A 19346-nucleotide genomic window follows, 5' to 3' on the forward strand; every position below is an offset into this window, starting at 1 on the left:
GAATCTGTTTATGATGACCTTTGCATGGACCCTTTTCACTTAACTGCAGCAGTGTCTGCATCCATCCAGTGGCGATCAATAAAGCATTGTATTTATAATGTCATGCTTGAGCATCTAAAATATAGACTTTTCTATTTTCTGTGCTAACATCATAGTTATGACACATTAAAGCAAAGGCAGCGCTCCTTTGAACAAGCGTAATCCATTTTCACTGGCGTTAGGTGGTATTCTCTTTTTACATCCTATCTTGATGCGTGAAGCTTACATGCAACCTAAGCCTCAATGCCTTAGCATTAGGCTATTTATCATGGTCATGCCATTGTGCTTCATGTGTGGATAGAAATACAAGCCTATTTCAGCATAGGCCACAACACCATACCACTGTAACAGATCAACATCTAATTATCATTGCTGTGCACATTGGGATTAATCATTTATAATACTAGGTTTGACTGCACCAAATTTTTCCTCAGTTCTTGTGCCACTTTTGTCGCACAGAAATAACCGGTTGGATATTATACAGGGAGATTGTTAGCTATGAGAAACGTGGTGGGTGCAGCGCTTACCTGATTTAATATTATGCATAAAAGCCCCGGCGATGGGGTTGCCAGTCTGATGTCGCTCATTAATTCTTCAGTTCAGTGGGCTGTGGACAGACACAGCAGATTGACAGGGGATGAGGAGACTTCCCCGGCGTCTCCTTAATGCTTTGAAATGGGAGTATAGTTTAGCTTTGATGCCTCCTATTTCTAAATGGACATGCAACCCCCCCCCCCCCACACACACACAGCCTCCCCCGCACCCGTATCCAACCCCCCCCCCCAAAACACCCTGTCAGTCAGTGATCCCAGTGTGAATACATGAATACTGTAAACTATAGCGACAGGGTAAATTGCTATGTGTGCTATCAAGCCACAACACATGAAAATGCTTTATGACTTCCTGTGAGTGTGAATATGGAGATCAGGAGGTTTGGTTTGGTAAAGACTGCAGGCAGGTGGGGTAGTTTTTCCAGGTGTGGCAATCATTGCAGTCTGCATTTAATTCTCCCATGTGTTCAATTAGCAATCATTTTCTTTATAATCACTCACAAACAGAATCCATGTTTTTAAGAGTGTAGCTGATTGCACAGTATCGATCAGTGGCAGCACTTAAGTAGATCTTCCTGCATTATGCAGCTTAGATAAATAACCTGGCCGCCTCTTCTCGTGTATTCCTAGCCGGACACCACACACACACACACACACACACACACACACACACACACACACACACACACACACACACACACACACACACACACACACACACACACACACACACACACACACACACACACACACACACACACACGATCAGATGTGTTGTTCTCTGCAGGAGACAATACATTTTCTTCAGAAAGAGCATGTTTTATTATCTCAAAGCAGTGTAAACTGCTGGCCCCCGCATGCATAATGCATGGTGACTGAGCCACATTTAAAGTGAATCACTGAAAACTTCGGAGCTCTGTGTGTTTGACACTAAGCACTGGGGAGGATAGCAGAAACATGAAACAGATAGTGAGTTTGTCAGATAAGTTTTGTATTTTCACAGAAAATGTGTCTTTGACTTTGGTTGAATAAAAAAATGTTTAAATAAGATTCCACAGGCTCTCTTAAGCACAGTGAGGGCTAAAGATCAGCATGCTCACAATGACAATGCTTGCAAGCTGATGTTTAGCAGGTGTAATGCTTCCCAGCTTGGACAAATTTGAGACAAATTAAAAGTTTGACAGATGATGTTGGAAAGCGACTACATTTCTTGGCAATCCATCCACTAGTTGTTGAAATATTTTAACCCAGGGGCTTTTTTATAGGATATGAAAAAAGACAAAATTATCAAAAAGATGTTTTTTCTTAATCTTTTTATCATTATTGTTTTATTACAAATACCATCAACAAATACTGAACTCAAGGCCTCTTCAATGAACTTTACAGTGAAAAGCAGCAGGTTTGAGTTGAAAGGCTGCAATTTAATACATTTCCTGGACTTCCCTATGATAGGGTAGCCACTTAATGTGAAACATTTATCAGACGCACCGTACAAATTAATTTACAATAAATAGAAATAACAGTAAAGAATATAAATATGAATCTATTTAAATTTTTTTAACATAATTCACACATTTATGGTTTAGTAAGGGTTAGGGGTCGACTCGAGGGTCACTTAAGTCAACGATAGAATTAACCAGGTATTCAATCACTTGATATATCAGAGTTTTGACTGTGAGGTAAAACAGTTTCAAAAAGCCTTCCCAGCTCATGAATACTATGTGATTTTCGAGATAGCATAATTATATTTTCAGTGCTTTCAATTTTTCAGATGACTCTGACTCAGCAAACATTAACACAATGAAATAAGTGTTTTATGAGATGAGTTCAGTGATTTCACAAAGTTTCCAATTTCTCTTGTGTTGGTCTGGCATACAGTACAATCAAATAGTGTCAACTCTGACCTTGATAGTTTGGTGATACATAACATAAATAAGATAGCACAAATAAGTGTTTACAGAAAATTTGACATTCAGTGTAAAAAAATGCTTACAAAAAGTTTAGAGTTTACAAAGTGTGAAAAATATTGTATTTTCCCCATTATAAAAAAATGCCACTTTGAACGAGGCAAGTGAAGTTGCTTCATATGCAATGAAACAAGAATATGGAGTATGGAGAGACAATACATAGTAAAACATGAAGTTATTGTGTTTGTTCCGCACTTTTTTCTGTGAATCAGTTTGAACCAATATGCTACCAAAAGCATCTCCTATCAAAAGCCAGTGCATTACCAAAACGTTTTGAATGGCTGAGGTCTTGTAATGATGAGAGTATTACTATTCAAACATTCTTGAAGTGATAGTTACAAAGTTGCCTTGGGAATGCTACAGAAGTCCTCCAGTAGTGACATTATTAATCAAATTTCACAAACAGACAATTTGTTATTATATAAAGCAATAGTTCCTGAAATGCAGGTTCAGTGTTCAGTACTTAAAAATATGCAGTACTGCTTGTGTCCGCTAGACAGTTGTGACAGATAGGAAAGCGTTATGTACTTTAGAGCCCTCTGGGAGTCTAGCCCCATGGCTCATCAGCTCCTGGATAGTCATCCAGTTATCCAGGATCTTTTTGTTTCGTTTCTTCAACATCTTTTTGTGACTGAGCTCCAAGATATTGACCTCCTTCCTGCCCTCAGCTCCACTGGCTGGCCCCTCCTTTAGACACTCGAGGCGGCTCTTTTGCATGAACTCCCTCCTCTTTCTTTGCTCCCTGGCCCGTGCCAGGTGCTGCTTCCTCTCCTCTTTGCTCCAGTAGCGGCCCATCTTCATCTCGCTCATAGCATCGTCATCTGTGGTCATGCCTCCGCTCCTCTCTTCTCTGATCCTTAGCGCCCGCTCCCTCAGAATGCGGTCGCGTGCAGGCCTCCGGGCCACGTAGCGCGTGCCGTCAGCCCGAACTTTGACCTTCCACTCTAGACGGGGTTCCCCAGGGCGTCCCGTCCGGTGAACGGGATCTCGACAGACACTGAGCAGACTCAGCTGACTCTGGGAATACTCCAGGGATGAGTGCTGTTGTAGCAGCTGCATGTAACTCTGCAACAGAGAGAACATTGTTAGCACAGCATTGTCTTCAGGTGTGCCTCTCTCAAAAGCATATCAGCACTAAGCTTAGTTTATACTCGGCATAATGAAGCCAGCACTACGTAATCAAGGTCTGGTGCATTGTGCGGGTAGGCCCCGCAAGTGGTCATGGCGCTTCACTGATAAAAACACTATTTACATGTCATGGGATTATACAAAATAGGTCAATTCGTTTTAGGAACAGGAGGTCTTAAAACACTTTATTTGAGTATATATTTTGCCAGCAAAATCAAATTGTTGACAGGATATTTAACCCTTGTTTACTTGACTTGTTTCTTTACAGGGCTTGTACAAAGGCAATAAAGTATTCCATTGATATGAGATATAAGTTTACAGATAGTTACAATCCCTCCTCAGCATTGTGGAGGTTGGTTTATGGCTTTTTTGCCGATTACACCTACAGTCTATGGGCAAATCTATGGGTTACAATCGTCTTTTTGATTCTTCACAGTTAATTTTGTTTGTACGCCTTCTGGCGTTTCAGAGAGTAATGCTGCACATAGAGTAGACACGGCTTCGTTCATGCTCCGAGCTCCAAACAAAGCTTAATGGTTGACATGTCTCTTCTTGATCAAACCTACCTGAAGTTGCCTGGATCCTCCCTGGCCTTGATAGGGGGTTGTCTGATAACAACCATAGGGAAGCCCCCTCCTGGAATCTCTGCTCCTTCCTTTTTTCTCACACCTCTCATCGTCTGCAGGCAGGGCAGGGTCTGACTCAGACCGGGAAGGGTTGCTCTGGTCTGGGCTGCTGGAGATAACAGGGCCTGGGTCTGCTGGTCGGTTACGACTGAGTGTACCCTGAGGATTGGGGACAGAGATGGGGCTGGAGGGTGTGGAGGAAGCCAGTCTAAGGTTTTTCTGGTTGGTGATACTGATGCGTCTATTCAGAGAATGATCAGGAGATCCCTCCATTCCTAGCGGTGTCGACCGCGCACTCTCCGCTGTGTTGTAGGCACTGGAGCTGTCCTTTTCCCGCATCCTGTCGCTGTCCGATCGCTCAGGGTATTCATGGATGTCGGCTAACCTGCCTTGTCGCTTGTTTCCGTCTTTGGGGCTTCGTCCTGGTGACGCGGGTTGTGAGGGGTCTAGCTGGGCCTGGCGGAGCTGATGCGCCTGCATGATGCTCTGGCACTCAAGCTCAATGCTGCGCAGCTCCTCATTTAGCATCCTCAACTCCTGCTCCACTCCGTTCCCTCCAACACGATCTACGCCATCTTCTTCCACTCCTTGCTCAGTGACACTACACTCTATACTGTGTCGAATGGAGTACACCCCACACTCGCCCCCATTCCGAATTTGACACTTGAGCTCCAGCAGTTGCTGAAAGCGATTCTCTAAACCCAAAACCCCTCCTACACCATTGCGAATACTGATTACCCCTTCATGGCCTTGGCCTTTGGACAATGTCCTCGGACCCTGGGTGTCCTGTGGAACTACAGTCCCTCGTCTTGAGTGTGGATGTTCTACCCGCCAGCGCTCCCTCAGGCATTGGGCTGGGCTCCTCCTGTGGAGTCTAGCCAACAGTGGTTGATGATCTGGACTGTCTGTACTGTGACCACACCCACTGTCTTTGTCTTGATTATTGGAGGAACATGTGGCTGTGTCTGTGGTCATATCTTCTTCAGCTAGATGCTGGTGCATGAAGAGAAATAAAAACAGTAAGTCCTCCTCAACGGCAATTTAATTCATGCAAGACCTTATGTTTGTTGCAGATCATGATGTTACAAAGTGCATTGTGAAGGGAGAATGATAAGCCAAGTGTCCCTTGGAATTCATAATGGACAATTCTTACCATTTACGTCCAATGCCAATGCAGTAAGTAGTGTGCCCTATATGTAGAGAGCCTGAAAGTCGGGTTGTGAATGTCAGGGGTTGTGAATGTCAGGGTGGTTGATGGATGTGTAAGCACGTCTGATTTTCACGCTGGAGACCAAAGCTTACATCTCGTCATAGACCTGCAGTTAACGCTTGCCATTTTGCTCACCATCACTAATATCTTTCCATCACATGGTGGTTTGGTAGCCGAACCATAATCATATTTTTTTTTAAGCTTGCACTGGATTTAAAAAACTTCATGACTGAATGTGATCCAGTTGTGTAGAATTTTGTCTTCAATTTTGATGCATTTCTCTCAGCTTACGCTCTCACCTCATCTCCCCTGTCAAAGTTACGTCCCTTCTGCTTCCTCCTCTCCTCCAGGATTTCCATCTTCAGCTCCTCCACAAGTTCCTGTTGCTCGTCATCCAGCCATACCTCCTCCTCCAGCTGAAATCACAACATCTTGTCAGAAACCTGTCTTTTGCCGTGTTTTTTTGTGTGTGTGTGTATGGAAAGAAACTCCATAAAATCTCGCTGACAGCTCGAAGGAAAGCAAAAGGCACTTAGACAGCTATTTGACATGACTTAGGATTTTAAGAAAGGGCCGGGAGTGTAGGTGTGTGAGTGTTTACCTGGATTTCTGGTCTTGTCACCAGTAGTATGATGCTCCTTGCTTCTTCACTTGACAACAAGGCAACGGCTTTCTCTCTGTCTTGCACTTCACAGCCATTTATCTGTACATCACAGACAAGTGTAAATGGTCACGTTAAGAGGACTGAACTTGTAGAGAGTCCCAACCACACATCAAAGAAAGGACCTGTAATTTCATCATCATCCATTTAACTGACTGATGAAAAGTGTAATACAACTAGCCCTTGTTCCTTGCAAGACACACCTTGAGAAATCACACACTTTTCTCTCTTCTTCCTCTCTCGTTTCTGCCCATTTTCTCCCGTCATTAGTCTCTTTTCACACCTTTCTTTCTTGGATCTCTCCAGCCGTCTTTCCTCCCATCACTTCCTCCAACTCCACGCAATCCCTAGGAAAGGCTCTATGCTCGGTAAGGGGAGTCAATTGCAAGTTTGTAGTCTGACCTCATGAGAGTCTGCTCTCAGCACACATCCAGACACACAATTAACTGTTCTGTGACAGGTGGCGTTCATCTTTTCCTCACTAGAGTAATGGGTCTGTCAGAAGAAGATAATAGGGCCAGCAGTACAGCGGTCCTCCACTCCCCACAATCATTCAGACTACCGGGATACAGAAACACTAGTGAGAGAATGGAGGTAATCAGAGAGTGCCATGTACAATAAATATGGAGGAGAGGTAATGTTGGCACACTGTTGTTCAGACTGGAAGCAAGTTGAGAGAACATGCAGTAAATGTCCATCAAAATATATTTATATTTATTGTCAACAGCCAATCAGAAGAAGGGCAGTCAGAGGCAGAAGGTGTTTTCAATGAACTCATCAACTAGTAGGGCGAGGTCAGGCCTACAAGTGTGTATCTGCACACACACACACACACACACACACACACACACACACACACACACACACACACACACACACAAGTAAAAAAAAAAGTCAAAAATATATGAAAGGGCTGATTTTCACAAATATCAGACATGGCTCACACAACAGATATTAAAATAAAAATGTCTAATTAGTAAGAGAAACTGTAGAGACCATAAGGGGAAACAACTTAATTACACAATAAAGGTAAGAGTTGTATCCACATATGACTCTGTTACAAGAAACAGACAACTTCTCATTAAGTCCTAACGAGGGACTGCTCACCTTTGCGTCCAACACCTGGTGCCACTAATTGGTAAGCTTGGCATCAAGAATGCAAAGCCTTTGTTAATCCTGTATTCTAGTGGGATAATGGGCACTCAAACTGTCTTTTATTTGTGGTAGACTGGATATGCACATAATCCAAAGCAGAACAATTATTGCAAATAAGGTTGCAGCATTTTAACTGTGTGTTTTGAGAGAACTACTCTGTTTTTTTTTGCATTATGACGCAGAGTAAGACTGAGACAGAGCGGAGTGCCAGAGATGATGTACGACCTGGTGTAACTGTGAATAGGGCTTTAATTTCCCTGGCAAAACGAGGTGATTAAATATACATATGCTTGCCAGGACTGGAGACACCTGCTGCTTAGCGATCCTCTAAAAAGACTGCCCTGCAAGCAGCTTGGAGGACCTAACTAGGCATTTTTGCTCAACACAGACAAATCAAATAGGAAATAATGGGTTTTATTTTGATATATTTTTTGTTAATTCAGCCGACATCAAATACAGGCACCCGTCATGAGTTCATAATATAACCTGTGTGAATGTACTGCGAGGACAATAAGCACCTGTAGAATACGATCTCCTTCCTTGATGCGTCCATCTCTCGCTGCTATGCTATTTGGCTCCACCTGCACAAAAGAACATGAAAATCAAGAACATGAAAATCAATGCCGACAGCTGGTCACTGTGTATTTCTGTTTTCTCCTAAAAACACCACTAATGCACCGCTCTCTCATCTCTGCTCAGGTTCTTGGCGCTGACATGTATTGTTTAGTAGCTAGTGACGGACACTGACTGAGGTAACTTAAGTCCTTAACATTATACAAGAGACCATGTGAGTTATAAATAAAAATAAACTGAAAACAATAAAAGTCGCAAATGTTTATGGCACAGACGTGATTTATTTTAGTTGAATGAATAAACATCTTATATTTTTCAAAATGCATCCCGGGTGGACTATGCAACAACAATACAAGCCCTCAAATTTCATAAACTTTGTTGTTCTTGCATTGAAGATCAAGAGAGATAGCGACATGTGGGGAAAATAAACCCTTGTGGAAATGGAGAAAAGAATTAGGCACTTCCTAAAGTTCCTCCGATGCTATCCATTCATACATTTTAATGAGGCAATTTGCAATTTTATTCTTTTTTAATCAAACATTTAAAAATAGATGCGTTCGGTCGGTGGGAGACTGTTTTTGTAATCTGTTCAAGTTCAGCAGGTTTTATATTAACAATCATTTTCTTTATCTGGTTCAAGTAGAGCAGAGAAGGTGGCAGAGTTAACAGATTAATTTATATGTAATTCTAAAAAGATTGAAATAAACTAAATATACTGTAATTCTGTGATTGATATTCTATTGGCAGCATTCTAATCCCCATAACCGCTCTTACTTTTCACACGCTTGCCTTTTTTTGTTAATACTGGGATTGAAACTGCACCTGCAGTCAGATTGAACATTTTAAAGCCCTCCTAATTTCATCATTCATTCAGTTTTTTCTCAGAAAGAGCAAATTTTTTTTTCTATGCGGAAAAATCATTCGAATTTTAGTAAGAATCTCTGTAATACATCCCATCTTTGTTTAGTGTTTTTGGTATTCAGAGGTGGTAAAGTAAATGAGTCATTTAACATACTGTGAGGGGGAAAGAGAAGGTTGTTGCTCAGAGCGAATTAAAAAAACCTTCAATTACAACAAATCAGAGCAGGAGGAATGATGAGGAATAAGAATGGCAAGACGGGAATCACATTTCAAACCTGACTTCCTCTTTTGCCATGCATCGCTCATTCAGAGTTGATATGTGACTAGCTAACATCCTCTCTCCTTCCTCCCTCATTCAGTTCTATTTGCTCTGTGCTTCAGGTTGTAAAGATAGGAATTCAAATGGGATTTCATGCCATCTTTTAATAACTTCCTGCTCCAAAGGAAACTGATCATGGGAACATGTAGCTCTTTCTCTATCAGACCTCATCGGGGAAGTAGGTAATTGCATGACCAGAAAAAGCAATTACTAATAAACAGTTAAATGTGTTAACACTATTTTTTACCTATAAGTGTGGGACCAAATAACAATAGCATCTGTCCCTACCTGGCTGACATAGATGCCGCTGTCCTCCTCATCATCGGTCCTGTAGCACAATGTCAAGCCAAGCTTCTCCAGGCTGTTCTGCCTGCACAGCTCCACTTCCTGTTTCACACACAAAAAAAACAATACTGTTTTAAACTAGAAATGTTTTCCCATGGTGCACCTGTTATGGGTCGTTTTTTCCCAGTGGATCTGATGGATTCCAAAACCCATATTGTTTCAAACACAGAGTTTACTCATCTGTTTTACAGAGCAGCTGAAACGATACCACCCATGGGAGATGAGGTCCAACTTGATTTTTATGCTCTACATCACCGTTACTAATCACTTGGTGGGGGGGGGGGGCATCATACGTCAACGCGAGCCTTGGATTATCTGCCATTATTCATTGAGGATTTTACTTCTAAACTGGTTTAGTCCCTTGGATTCGGTTTACTGATTAACACCTTCAGTCTCAGTACTCACTGCACTATAACTCAGCCCAGCACAATGAACATGTACACACACACTTACACAATTGAGGACGACACAGCAAACACACAAACAAAGCCCCAGCATGTGTTCGGTACATCAATGAAATAGAATCCCGTTCAAACTGAACCCAGCATGTGTCAACATACAAGAGCAGGTCTGGTATTCCACTGGCTGGTCCCGTCCCACAGGAAATGTCTCTAAATTTAGCTCAACTCGCTATACTGGCTCCTTTTGATCTCTGCTGTGTATAAAGGTAATCACATAAAGATAACTCAAGGGGTAATCTTTATTAACCCCATGCTGCCAAATTCATTTCAGTGCTGTGAAGTTGTGAAAGGAGGGGAGTGGGGTAAAATGAGGGATGGGGGCAAGAATTAAGCCCCAGCCCCTATTTTTCTGTCATGGGAAACCTTGATAGCAGAGATTGGCAGGGGAAGTAATTAATTTCCGTGGCATTTAACTCCCTGTGCAGACAGCCCTGACCTTCAAAGGTTGGGTGGGGTGTGTGAGGAGTTTATAATATTGTTACACCATGTGCTGGTCCTGACTTCCCACACTCCTCACCAGTTTAGTACACTGGCTGATTTGTACAAACAATGAAAGTGAAATAACAGCCGCATACCCTGAGATCAGACCGCACTAACGCCTTTATGTCAGTGCACATTGGGTGGTACGCTGGATTACTGGAGTCAGTTATCGTGCTGTGAAGCCCACTGGTGAAGATGTGTGGAGCCAGGGGTGCTGAAACTGTAGAGAAGCTCTATTTGTGATGATTCCATCCTAATCCGTTCAAATTATGGCACAGCGGGCAGAACTAATTTCATGTGGCTTACAATGCATTGTCACAGTTGATGGGAAATTGTCTTTTAAATGTACAGTATACGTTTTCCCAATTTAAAAAAGGAGAGATCCCATTTACCACATGTTACTAATGTATATAAGAAATGGAAACATGTGACAATAGGTGGTGTGCTGTTTTTCAGAGCCACATTAAACAGTTTGTTACATTTCAGTCTCATATGCACTTAACACTTCAGTTTTCATTCAAAAGAAATGACTGCCTAATGTTCATTGGCTCATTGTTTCCACATTGCAGATAATGACATCCTTTCAGCTGCCACTATTTTATGACAGTCTTTAAAGTGTAGTGATGATAATTCAGTCAGCCACGAAAAGCTTACAAATAAGAGGTTACCTATTGATGCTGTTTTTAGCTTCAATCGGATGTTTCTCTCTACTCCGGTGCTTCTATTCTATTTGGTAGTACATTGACAACCTCCACACATACCATTTAGTGTAGGCAGGTCTTTAAAGTGTGACAAAATAACTCCTGTTAAAAGGGTTATCTTGGATTGGGTTAAAGACTATTGATTTTCAAACGTGGACCTGCTAAGAACATGGGGTTGTGGATTTTGTAAGATGTAGGCATTTATCAAGCAGTAATAAAGATAGTATCTAGTTGCATCATGGTAACTGTGGGATTTTTGGAGCTTGGCCTATACCACAGAGTAAAAGCCTGGATGTCTTGGCCTGTGCTGCATTGATGTCGACCATCCTTCATTTATGATTATTTGTTTTTAAATGTCGTACTACATCTTTCTTCTTTATTCTATCCCCTTTTTTCTACCTGCACTGACAAAGCTGAAAACTATTCTTTATTTTTGTAGGACCCCTTGCATACCAATATTTTGGGGGTTTTGTGCATTAAAACAACCCAGCCTTTGATGTTTGGCATTGTTGAAAATCAAACACTAAACAGATACCTGTCTGCTTTCTGGAGGACTGCTGCCGCTTCATTAATCACTGTGTAAACTGATGACCAAACAAAGCATTCATTAAAATATTTGCTATTATTCAAAATCATATTCCCTGGTAAGTAGATCTAAATATCCAAAAGGGGTTGCAACTGTTTAGAACACAATTAACTCCCATATGAAATTCAGTATATTCAGTAACTCTGGGCCTTGGGTTTGGAATGGCTTGCTAACAATCAAAGATAAAAAAAAATGTTGGCTCTGAAACTCATTTGCTGCATCTACTGTCTGCTATATTATACAAAAAGTAGCAGGAGTATTATGACAGCAGGAGTACCCATGTGGACAATCCGTTGGAAGTGAAGCCCAACCTGTCAGAAGTAATGTTCCTGGGAATGGCAGCCCTATTCTGTACCATCCAAGAGGAAAGCCATTCGTGTTTCAGTTAGATACACATGGATGGACAGAGGTAAGTGAGGATGGATGATTTGATGTGTGTACGTCTGGCAGGTGGGGGTTGAGTGTGTGTGTGTGTGTGTGTGTGTGTGTGTGTGTGTGTGTGTGTGTGTGTGTGTGTGTGTGTGTGTGTGTGTGTGTGTGTGTGTGTGTGTGTGTGTGTGTGTGTTGTAAAGCCAACCTTATTCTGATACAACTGCTATTAACGCACACAAGCCCTCCAACCCCCCACCCCTGACACACACCGGAGACTCTTTCATCCAGATGACACTATAAGGTAAGGGCACAGCTGGCCGCAGAGGAATCCTAATGACCCACAATGCAGTTCGCTGAACCAGGAAGTGCCCATTAAACCAGGGAGGACCATTGACAGCAGCAAAGGCCACCCATCACTGTCGAATAGCATGGCCTCGAGGTCCACTCTCTGAGTGGCATGATTCATCTGTTACAATGGAGACACTACAGACTGTATGGCTATCAGAAAATAGTGTGCTTACAGTAAGATGTAAGAACAGGCTTAATGTTATGACAACATTAGCTTAAAGAAGTGTTGCGCATAAGAACATCTTCAAAGAATCGCTAGCGTGACTAAAAGGTTTAATAAATAATCCTGAAAAGATGTCTCGTCTTCAAAAGAATCTGTGTAATTAGGGGAAATATGAACTTGTATGTTTTTAACACATGGTAGTGACATATACTAATAGAATAAATGCAGCTTTAATGCATATTTTGTAAACGAGCACAGCAATTCAAAAGCCCCCTTATTTCGAACTGAGGTTTATTTGTATTAGAGATACAGTCTACGATAAACCAGACAAGATAACATTTATTAAATACATACCATAGTTGGCTGATAATTCACCGGCCACAATTAAACATATTCTAATCTAGTTTGATTTATCAGTGCAAGGTTGATTGACATTCTGTAACATTGCTCACCCTAACAAACAGTGAGTACTTGCTTTTTACTACATAACATTCACAATTTCTGTTCAGCTCGAAGTGGTTGTCTGAAAAGGGGACACATATTTCTGAAGGACAGTGCATGATGAAAGGGAAACGAACAGCCTGTGACTGAAACACACTGGTGATTCAACAGAGAGGGATTTTCTTTTGGTACGATTAGATGAAGAATGGCCTTCCGTTTTAAACCCAGGGTCTTTGCTGTGCTATGCAGAACAATCTAGCGTAGATGCAGCTTTCACAAGGGACAGCCAATTTCCTTGTACTATTGTGGTAGACAATTCTTCCTGAATTGTTGTAGTGGACAGTTTTTCCTGAATTGTTGTGGGACTTGTGAGCATCATACGTCAGGGCGAGCCTTGGATTATCTCCCGAGATTGTTTATTACTGACACAACAGTGGCCTCTTGTCCAACTGCATTCAATCTTGTTGGAATGGCTTGGAAATCCACAAAGTGTGAGGAATTTAAAGTTAAAAAGCAATGTTAGTGTGTTTAATAAGCACACCTAGTGGTGGATATAATGTTATAACATGTTTATTTGAAGAAGTGTTAATCATAAAAGTATAATCATTCTATGTATTAAACTATAAAATATAGTTACTGAATGTTTTGAGGTCCGAAAATAACTGTATGGTAATGAGATGAGTTGGGTGAGCCGGTTTCAGGAATGTGAAGTGTAAACAATGGGGGAAGGAGACGTATTGATCAAGCAGAGATGTTGATGAAGACAGCCCTAAGAAAGCATGGGGGTCGGGTACACGCAGTTTTACGAGGAGGAGGACACGGTCGGACAAGCGGACACTATTCAGACATTATCCGGATCATTTAGACCAATGAAGAGCATTGTCAGAGGACAGGAGGAGATGATCGGATTTCAGCCAATCACAAAGCTGATAATGGACTTTTGAAAGTAAACCACTGACTTTCGGGTATAAAAACATTGTTCGGAGAGACGTAATTCAGTTCTTCATGGCAATCCTCTTTTACAGTAAAGTGTCGGCCTGTTGGGGAGGGGAGTGTTTGAACTCTGCTTCACGAATCCTTACTATCGATAGTGTAATTCAGTTTGTAACTGTATTTTAGCTTCTGTGAATTATTAAATACTTTTTCATTGTAAACCGGATCCAGCTGACTTTTTGGCATGACTTTGTCGCTCAAACAACATCAGAGCGAGAGGTCCGCGGCCTCCTGCGAGGAGAGGTTAACCACCTTTATAAAAGTGAGAGATTGCACAAGTGTTGTGCTGTGCACATCCTGTGGCTTCATACGAGTCCGATACAGCATAATCACCATTTAATTATTCATTTGAAAACTGAATACTCTGCATGTAATTAATAAGCTTCCAGTTTGATAAAGATATCTTTTTCAGCACCCATCAAAATATAATAAAAATAAAAGCAACAGAGGATAATGAATTGTCCAAAATGGAAAGGGTTTGTATTCTGGGGAACATACATGTTATTTTTTTAATGATGGCATTCATTGGATGGCCAACAGTAGAGAGATGACAGGAGGGGCGATTCATCCTCTGTAGACCAGGAACATTAAAGTTATCTTGTTCTAGACCAAAGTTGTGTACAGATTGACTTGTTGTATTGTTTCACTACAGTAGAAATACTTTAAAGTACACTCATACAGCAGCAAGATACAAAGAAATCTTACCTCATACTCATACTCTTCAGTCCTCTCCACTTCTGCTGGGATATTGGACAGGTACTCTGGACATTCATAAAACTCATGCTCCATGGTGTGTATGGAATGACAACTAGAGAGAACAAAGAACAAGAGATCATTAACGTTGTTCCTTTATGCATATGTCTTTGTGATCAGTAATTTGGAATAACAATCCTGATATCATGCAACATAGCAGACCCCTTACATTAAAGTAGTTTTCTTATTTTGCAACAAAACTCTGAAAAGCAATGTAAACATCAACCAATCGCCCCATAAAAGCCATGACCTCTGCAAATTGTCACCATGATAATGGCCTCTCATAATCATTGACCCAGGTTGGCAGATTTGTAGTTTCATAGGACAAATTGATTCCATCTACTGCCCAGCAAAGCCCTATTAATAGCCACTGAATGGACCTAGCGCCAGAATGCCCGCTCTATCAGCCCATTGGCTTTTAATCGTCCAGCAAAAGCTCCCATTAAAGAAAATGAATGTAGCACACAGAAGCAATTATTGCATGCGGGTTTGGCTCCGCATAATGATATCACTGGGAAGAAGTACTTAGCTATGCTGGGGGTTTCCACACCATGATACAACTGCTTAATTACTACCATGAAATGAAAGAGAACAAGCCTTGGGGAAGCTTCAGGTTCATTTGGGTTGGGAATTTGTTTTTCCTGGTTCCAGCTAACAAAATATGGGGTAATCATTTTCAACCTATCCATTTCATCTCAGTGTGTGTACCATTAACAGTCATGTACCTTGATGGAAAACTTCTAGCCTTAGCCATAAACTTCACTGTGTGTGTGTGTGTGTTTGCCCTCACCTGTCAGACAACAGGAAGGGACAGATGTCAGGGACGGGAGGAGTAGCCGGCCGAAGCTTCGCCAGCGCCATGATGTGCTCAAAGGTGATGTCAGTTTGTGTGCAAACGTCCACCACACACACATCCTGCGGCGAGCCGCCGTGGTTGTGTGCAACAGCAGCCGTCGCTCTGGTGGGGGTTCTTCGGAGAACCTGGACAACAATGGGGTCTCGCCTGATGGCCTCCACCACTGCCTCTTCATGGTCGACCTTGGAGAAGTTGCGCCCGTTCACCTGGGGGGGGACCAAAATCATCAGCTTCATGTTGAATGTTATGATAAAAAAAGATGCAAACCATATTCTGTTCCGACGTCTGAATTCCCTTGTCAGTGACAATAATTACTCAGTCTCCTCATCTCAGAGATGGTATGCAAAGTAAAGAGTGAAAGGAGACCTTGTAAGGAGACCACCTTCAAAGATCACAGTGCCTTTTCTTTTTTCAAACCCTCATTTATCCAAGGACGATGTGACAGACACGCATGCTCTTTTCACCGACAAACTGTTTCACATTCACACTTGGGAGCCTCGCAGTACTTTTACATGTCTCCACAGTCAGGTGCTGAACAGCTTCCAGTAAAGTAACTACAAGTTAAGTGCTTTTATAAAAGGGCACTTTTGCAGTAATTCTTGATGGAAAAATAAAAAAATAAATCTCCCTTGTTTTTATCTTGTCGGTGCACTTTTCCAGCAAATTCAGACATTTTGTCTGCTCCTCACGAATGTGCTTCTCCATCCTTTTGGCTGCTGACAAATTTACACAGATTGTAGAATGTACTAGATTGCAGCGTTTGCTGAGTGGGGAAAACACTTTAATGAGCTCATTTTATCTTGTTTTGTTTTGCACTAATTTTCTTCGTCGAATCAATCTAACTCAAATGCATTATTCAAACTGCACTACCATTAAGCCCATAAAACTTAGAATAAAAATAATACTGATTTAAGCAAATGACCATAAAAGTGGGAAGGAGAAGTGGGGGAGTTTTAGCAAGCAGCGCCTACTTAATTTGCAAGATCAGAAAAGGTTGTGCCACAAGGGAGTCAGTGCAGAAGAGATGTCATACTGACAGCTGTCAATGTGAAAACACACCCACACGTGTGTGTTTAATTGTAACCCAATTAGTTTTACCTCTGTATGCCGATGCTGTGAAGTTCAATTTCAGCCTGAAATTGATTGTTTGCATTGATTTTGGATGCCTGAGTGTGTCTGAGTTTGTCAAGGGCTTAAAATGTTGAAGCATATGCCTAATGTCAGCATCATTATTAGGAGAACAAATTAGAAATATGAAGAGCTACATTCTGAAATGTCTTATAAAGTATATTTTAGCCTGGTGGAAAGGCTTTGTAGTGGCAAATTGGATATCATGTTGATGGCATTATATGGCTTTTTTGGGATGTCGCATGGGGTATGTAAACAAATTTACCAAATGTTCCAATAGCTTTAGGAACCCATCAGTCCACATCCACCGCCATCTGCAGCTATGATGTCAATTAACTTACGGCTGCATCCAACCTGTGGACTTATTGTGTTTTTGCCACATAAAGGTTCTCCTCCGCACACAGAATTTTATCATCCCATTTGAACCTATGTCCACCTCAGAAAAAGTGCAGAGAAAGTTCCACAACTATGTTGAGTTGTAATGAGATCCAGATGGACACATTAATCTCCAATCAGAGGGAACGCTCTGGAAAGCAGGAAGTGATTGTGCGGCTACACCTGCCCGTGTGTTTACCTGCTGTTGTTCCTCCATTCAATCTGCCCGTTGATGAGCTAACTGGGGGCTGATTAATAGCCAGCAGATGTGACAACGGCCGGGGATAATGGCTCAAGCGTGCAGGTTTGTTCATGTGTACGTGTTTGTGCACAACGCGCATTTTGTACATAATATACACAGAATTTACAAAGCATTAAGGATAATTAAACCACAAATGAGGAGATAAAGAGGAGCAGATGAGTTAGAGAAGGGTTTTAAAGCTTTGAGACAATTGAGATGTGAATTGGGCGAAGTGGTTCACAATCAAAATCATTCACATTTTTTTCTTTATGTCCACGTTTAGTATGCTATAAATCGTAATGTAATTACTTTATATTTCTTAGTTGTGTCATTCATTCTATTTTCCCTTTTGATCACACATTCTGCAATAAACCTTCAGTGACATTGATCCAATATCAAATATTTCCCATACGTTTCGTTGAAATATTCTCATTTTCTGTTCTGTGTATAATCTTTTTCTTTGCAGTTTCCTTTGAATATTATGGTTTACCCTTGCAATTACTTCTCCAAAGGGATTGTATTTTGATTTAGTCATAGTATGGGATTTTCAACTCCACCCATCTGTGTGTGTGTGTGTGTGTGTGTGTGTGTGTGTGTGTGTGTGTGTGTGTGTGTGTGTGTGTGTGTGTGTGTGTGTGTGTGTGTGTGTGTGTGTGTGTGTGTGTGTGTGTGTGTGTGTGTGTGTGTGTGTTATATGCATGAAAGCTATACGTGTTCGTACAATACACATGTAGGTGTGCGGATTCCATCTATATCAAACAGTAATTCCATTTTGATTACAAGCACCCTTTTTCATTTCTCCACTGTGGTCCTGTGACCACACTGACAGAGACAATATCAACTCAATGCATCATCTGATATAAACCATGAAAGCTCCACGAGAACACTAAAAATAGCAGAGATCACGGTAGTCTGTAGGGACGGCTGTAATGAACCAACAATCTAGCGCAGCCTTCATATCCCTCTCAAGTTAAAGGTTACAATGCCAATAAAAATGGTTCCCAGTAGCCCTAAACCAAAGCTTCTTGTCTCTCCAACCACTCTTCCTTTAAAAAGGTCAAGGTTCAAAGTGGTGTGCTACAGTTTGGGACAGCAGAATATACCATAGCGTGTGTGTGTGCGTGTGCGTGTGTGTGTTCAGCGCGTGCGTGTTCAGTGAACACAGTGGGTCATCATCGATCCACAGCCTTTACCGAAAATGTCATTTGCTTGTTATCGGCCCACTTTGTACTCTGTTTGTTATTACTCCTTGAGACACTCATTGTATGGTCTTTGTCTTTTTATCCACACTGGTCCGAAAAGGCAGCGACTATAGAAACAGTAAAGTTGGGACCCAGTAAACCGTCAGACCGTCTGATGGCTGCTCATTCTGCAAGAAACGATTTAGCGAAAGTGGGGAAAAGAAGTCCATACAGGGGAAAAACCCTTTAGTTGCTCACTTTGTAATAGTTATTTTACTGTAAAGCAGATACAAAGAGACAAATGAGAAGTCTAATAGGGGGGAGACCACCTAGCTGCTTGGTTTGTGGTTAAACATTTGTTCAGAACAGTTACATGAGAAGCTCATTCATACAGCAACCGTACTTTTAGTCCTTTATCAGTTGGTTTCAGTCCTTGCATTTGACTTTTTATGCTGTTTTATCATGTTCCCACTTTAGGCAAGCTGTTGATTATTTCCATTCCTTTTTATCTTATATGACCAGCATACATTTTTTTTGTTGAAATTAAATTAACTGACTGATTCTTAAGATTCCCTTTGTCAGATGGTCACTGTAAATAAAGGCAAGCACAACATTTGCATAATTTACCTTTTCTCAAGTTATAGCAAAATGCTTCCAAGCGTCTCTGTACATTGCACATATTCTATTTATACTTTCATAGTATGCACATCCCCTGGACAACATTTTGCACAAAGATACTACTTTCATTTTAAAACATACATATATTGTAACAGCCATTTTTTTATTGATAGTATTGTTTCTTACTTTTATTGTAATTTGTTATGTTTGTTGT

At 41.3% G+C, this 19346-nt stretch overlaps 1 protein-coding gene across 1 annotated transcript in view; it reads right to left on the reverse strand.

Moving 5' to 3' along the window:
• Positions 1-1967: 1967 nt before the first annotated feature.
• The window catches only part of pdzrn4 (PDZ domain containing ring finger 4), a 34768-nt gene continuing 17389 nt past the window's right edge, over positions 1968-19346 (reverse strand). Inside the window, exons 2-9 of the mRNA XM_068716727.1 lie at positions 15524-15795; positions 14686-14788; positions 9379-9477; positions 7856-7918; positions 6123-6224; positions 5821-5937; positions 4252-5304; positions 1968-3622 (exon numbers count right to left, since the gene is read on the reverse strand). Coding sequence (XP_068572828.1) covers positions 3050-3622; positions 4252-5304; positions 5821-5937; positions 6123-6224; positions 7856-7918; positions 9379-9477; positions 14686-14788; positions 15524-15795 — 2382 coding nt within the window. The 3' untranslated portion in view covers positions 1968-3049. The remainder of the gene's footprint in view (positions 3623-4251; positions 5305-5820; positions 5938-6122; positions 6225-7855; positions 7919-9378; positions 9478-14685; positions 14789-15523; positions 15796-19346) is intronic.

The sequence above is a fragment of the Cebidichthys violaceus genome, unplaced genomic scaffold, assembly GCF_023349555.1.
Source record: "Cebidichthys violaceus isolate CVI_PGR_0920_01 unplaced genomic scaffold, fCebVio1.0.p SCAF_21, whole genome shotgun sequence".
Classification (NCBI taxonomy): Eukaryota; Metazoa; Chordata; class Actinopteri; order Perciformes; family Stichaeidae; genus Cebidichthys; species Cebidichthys violaceus.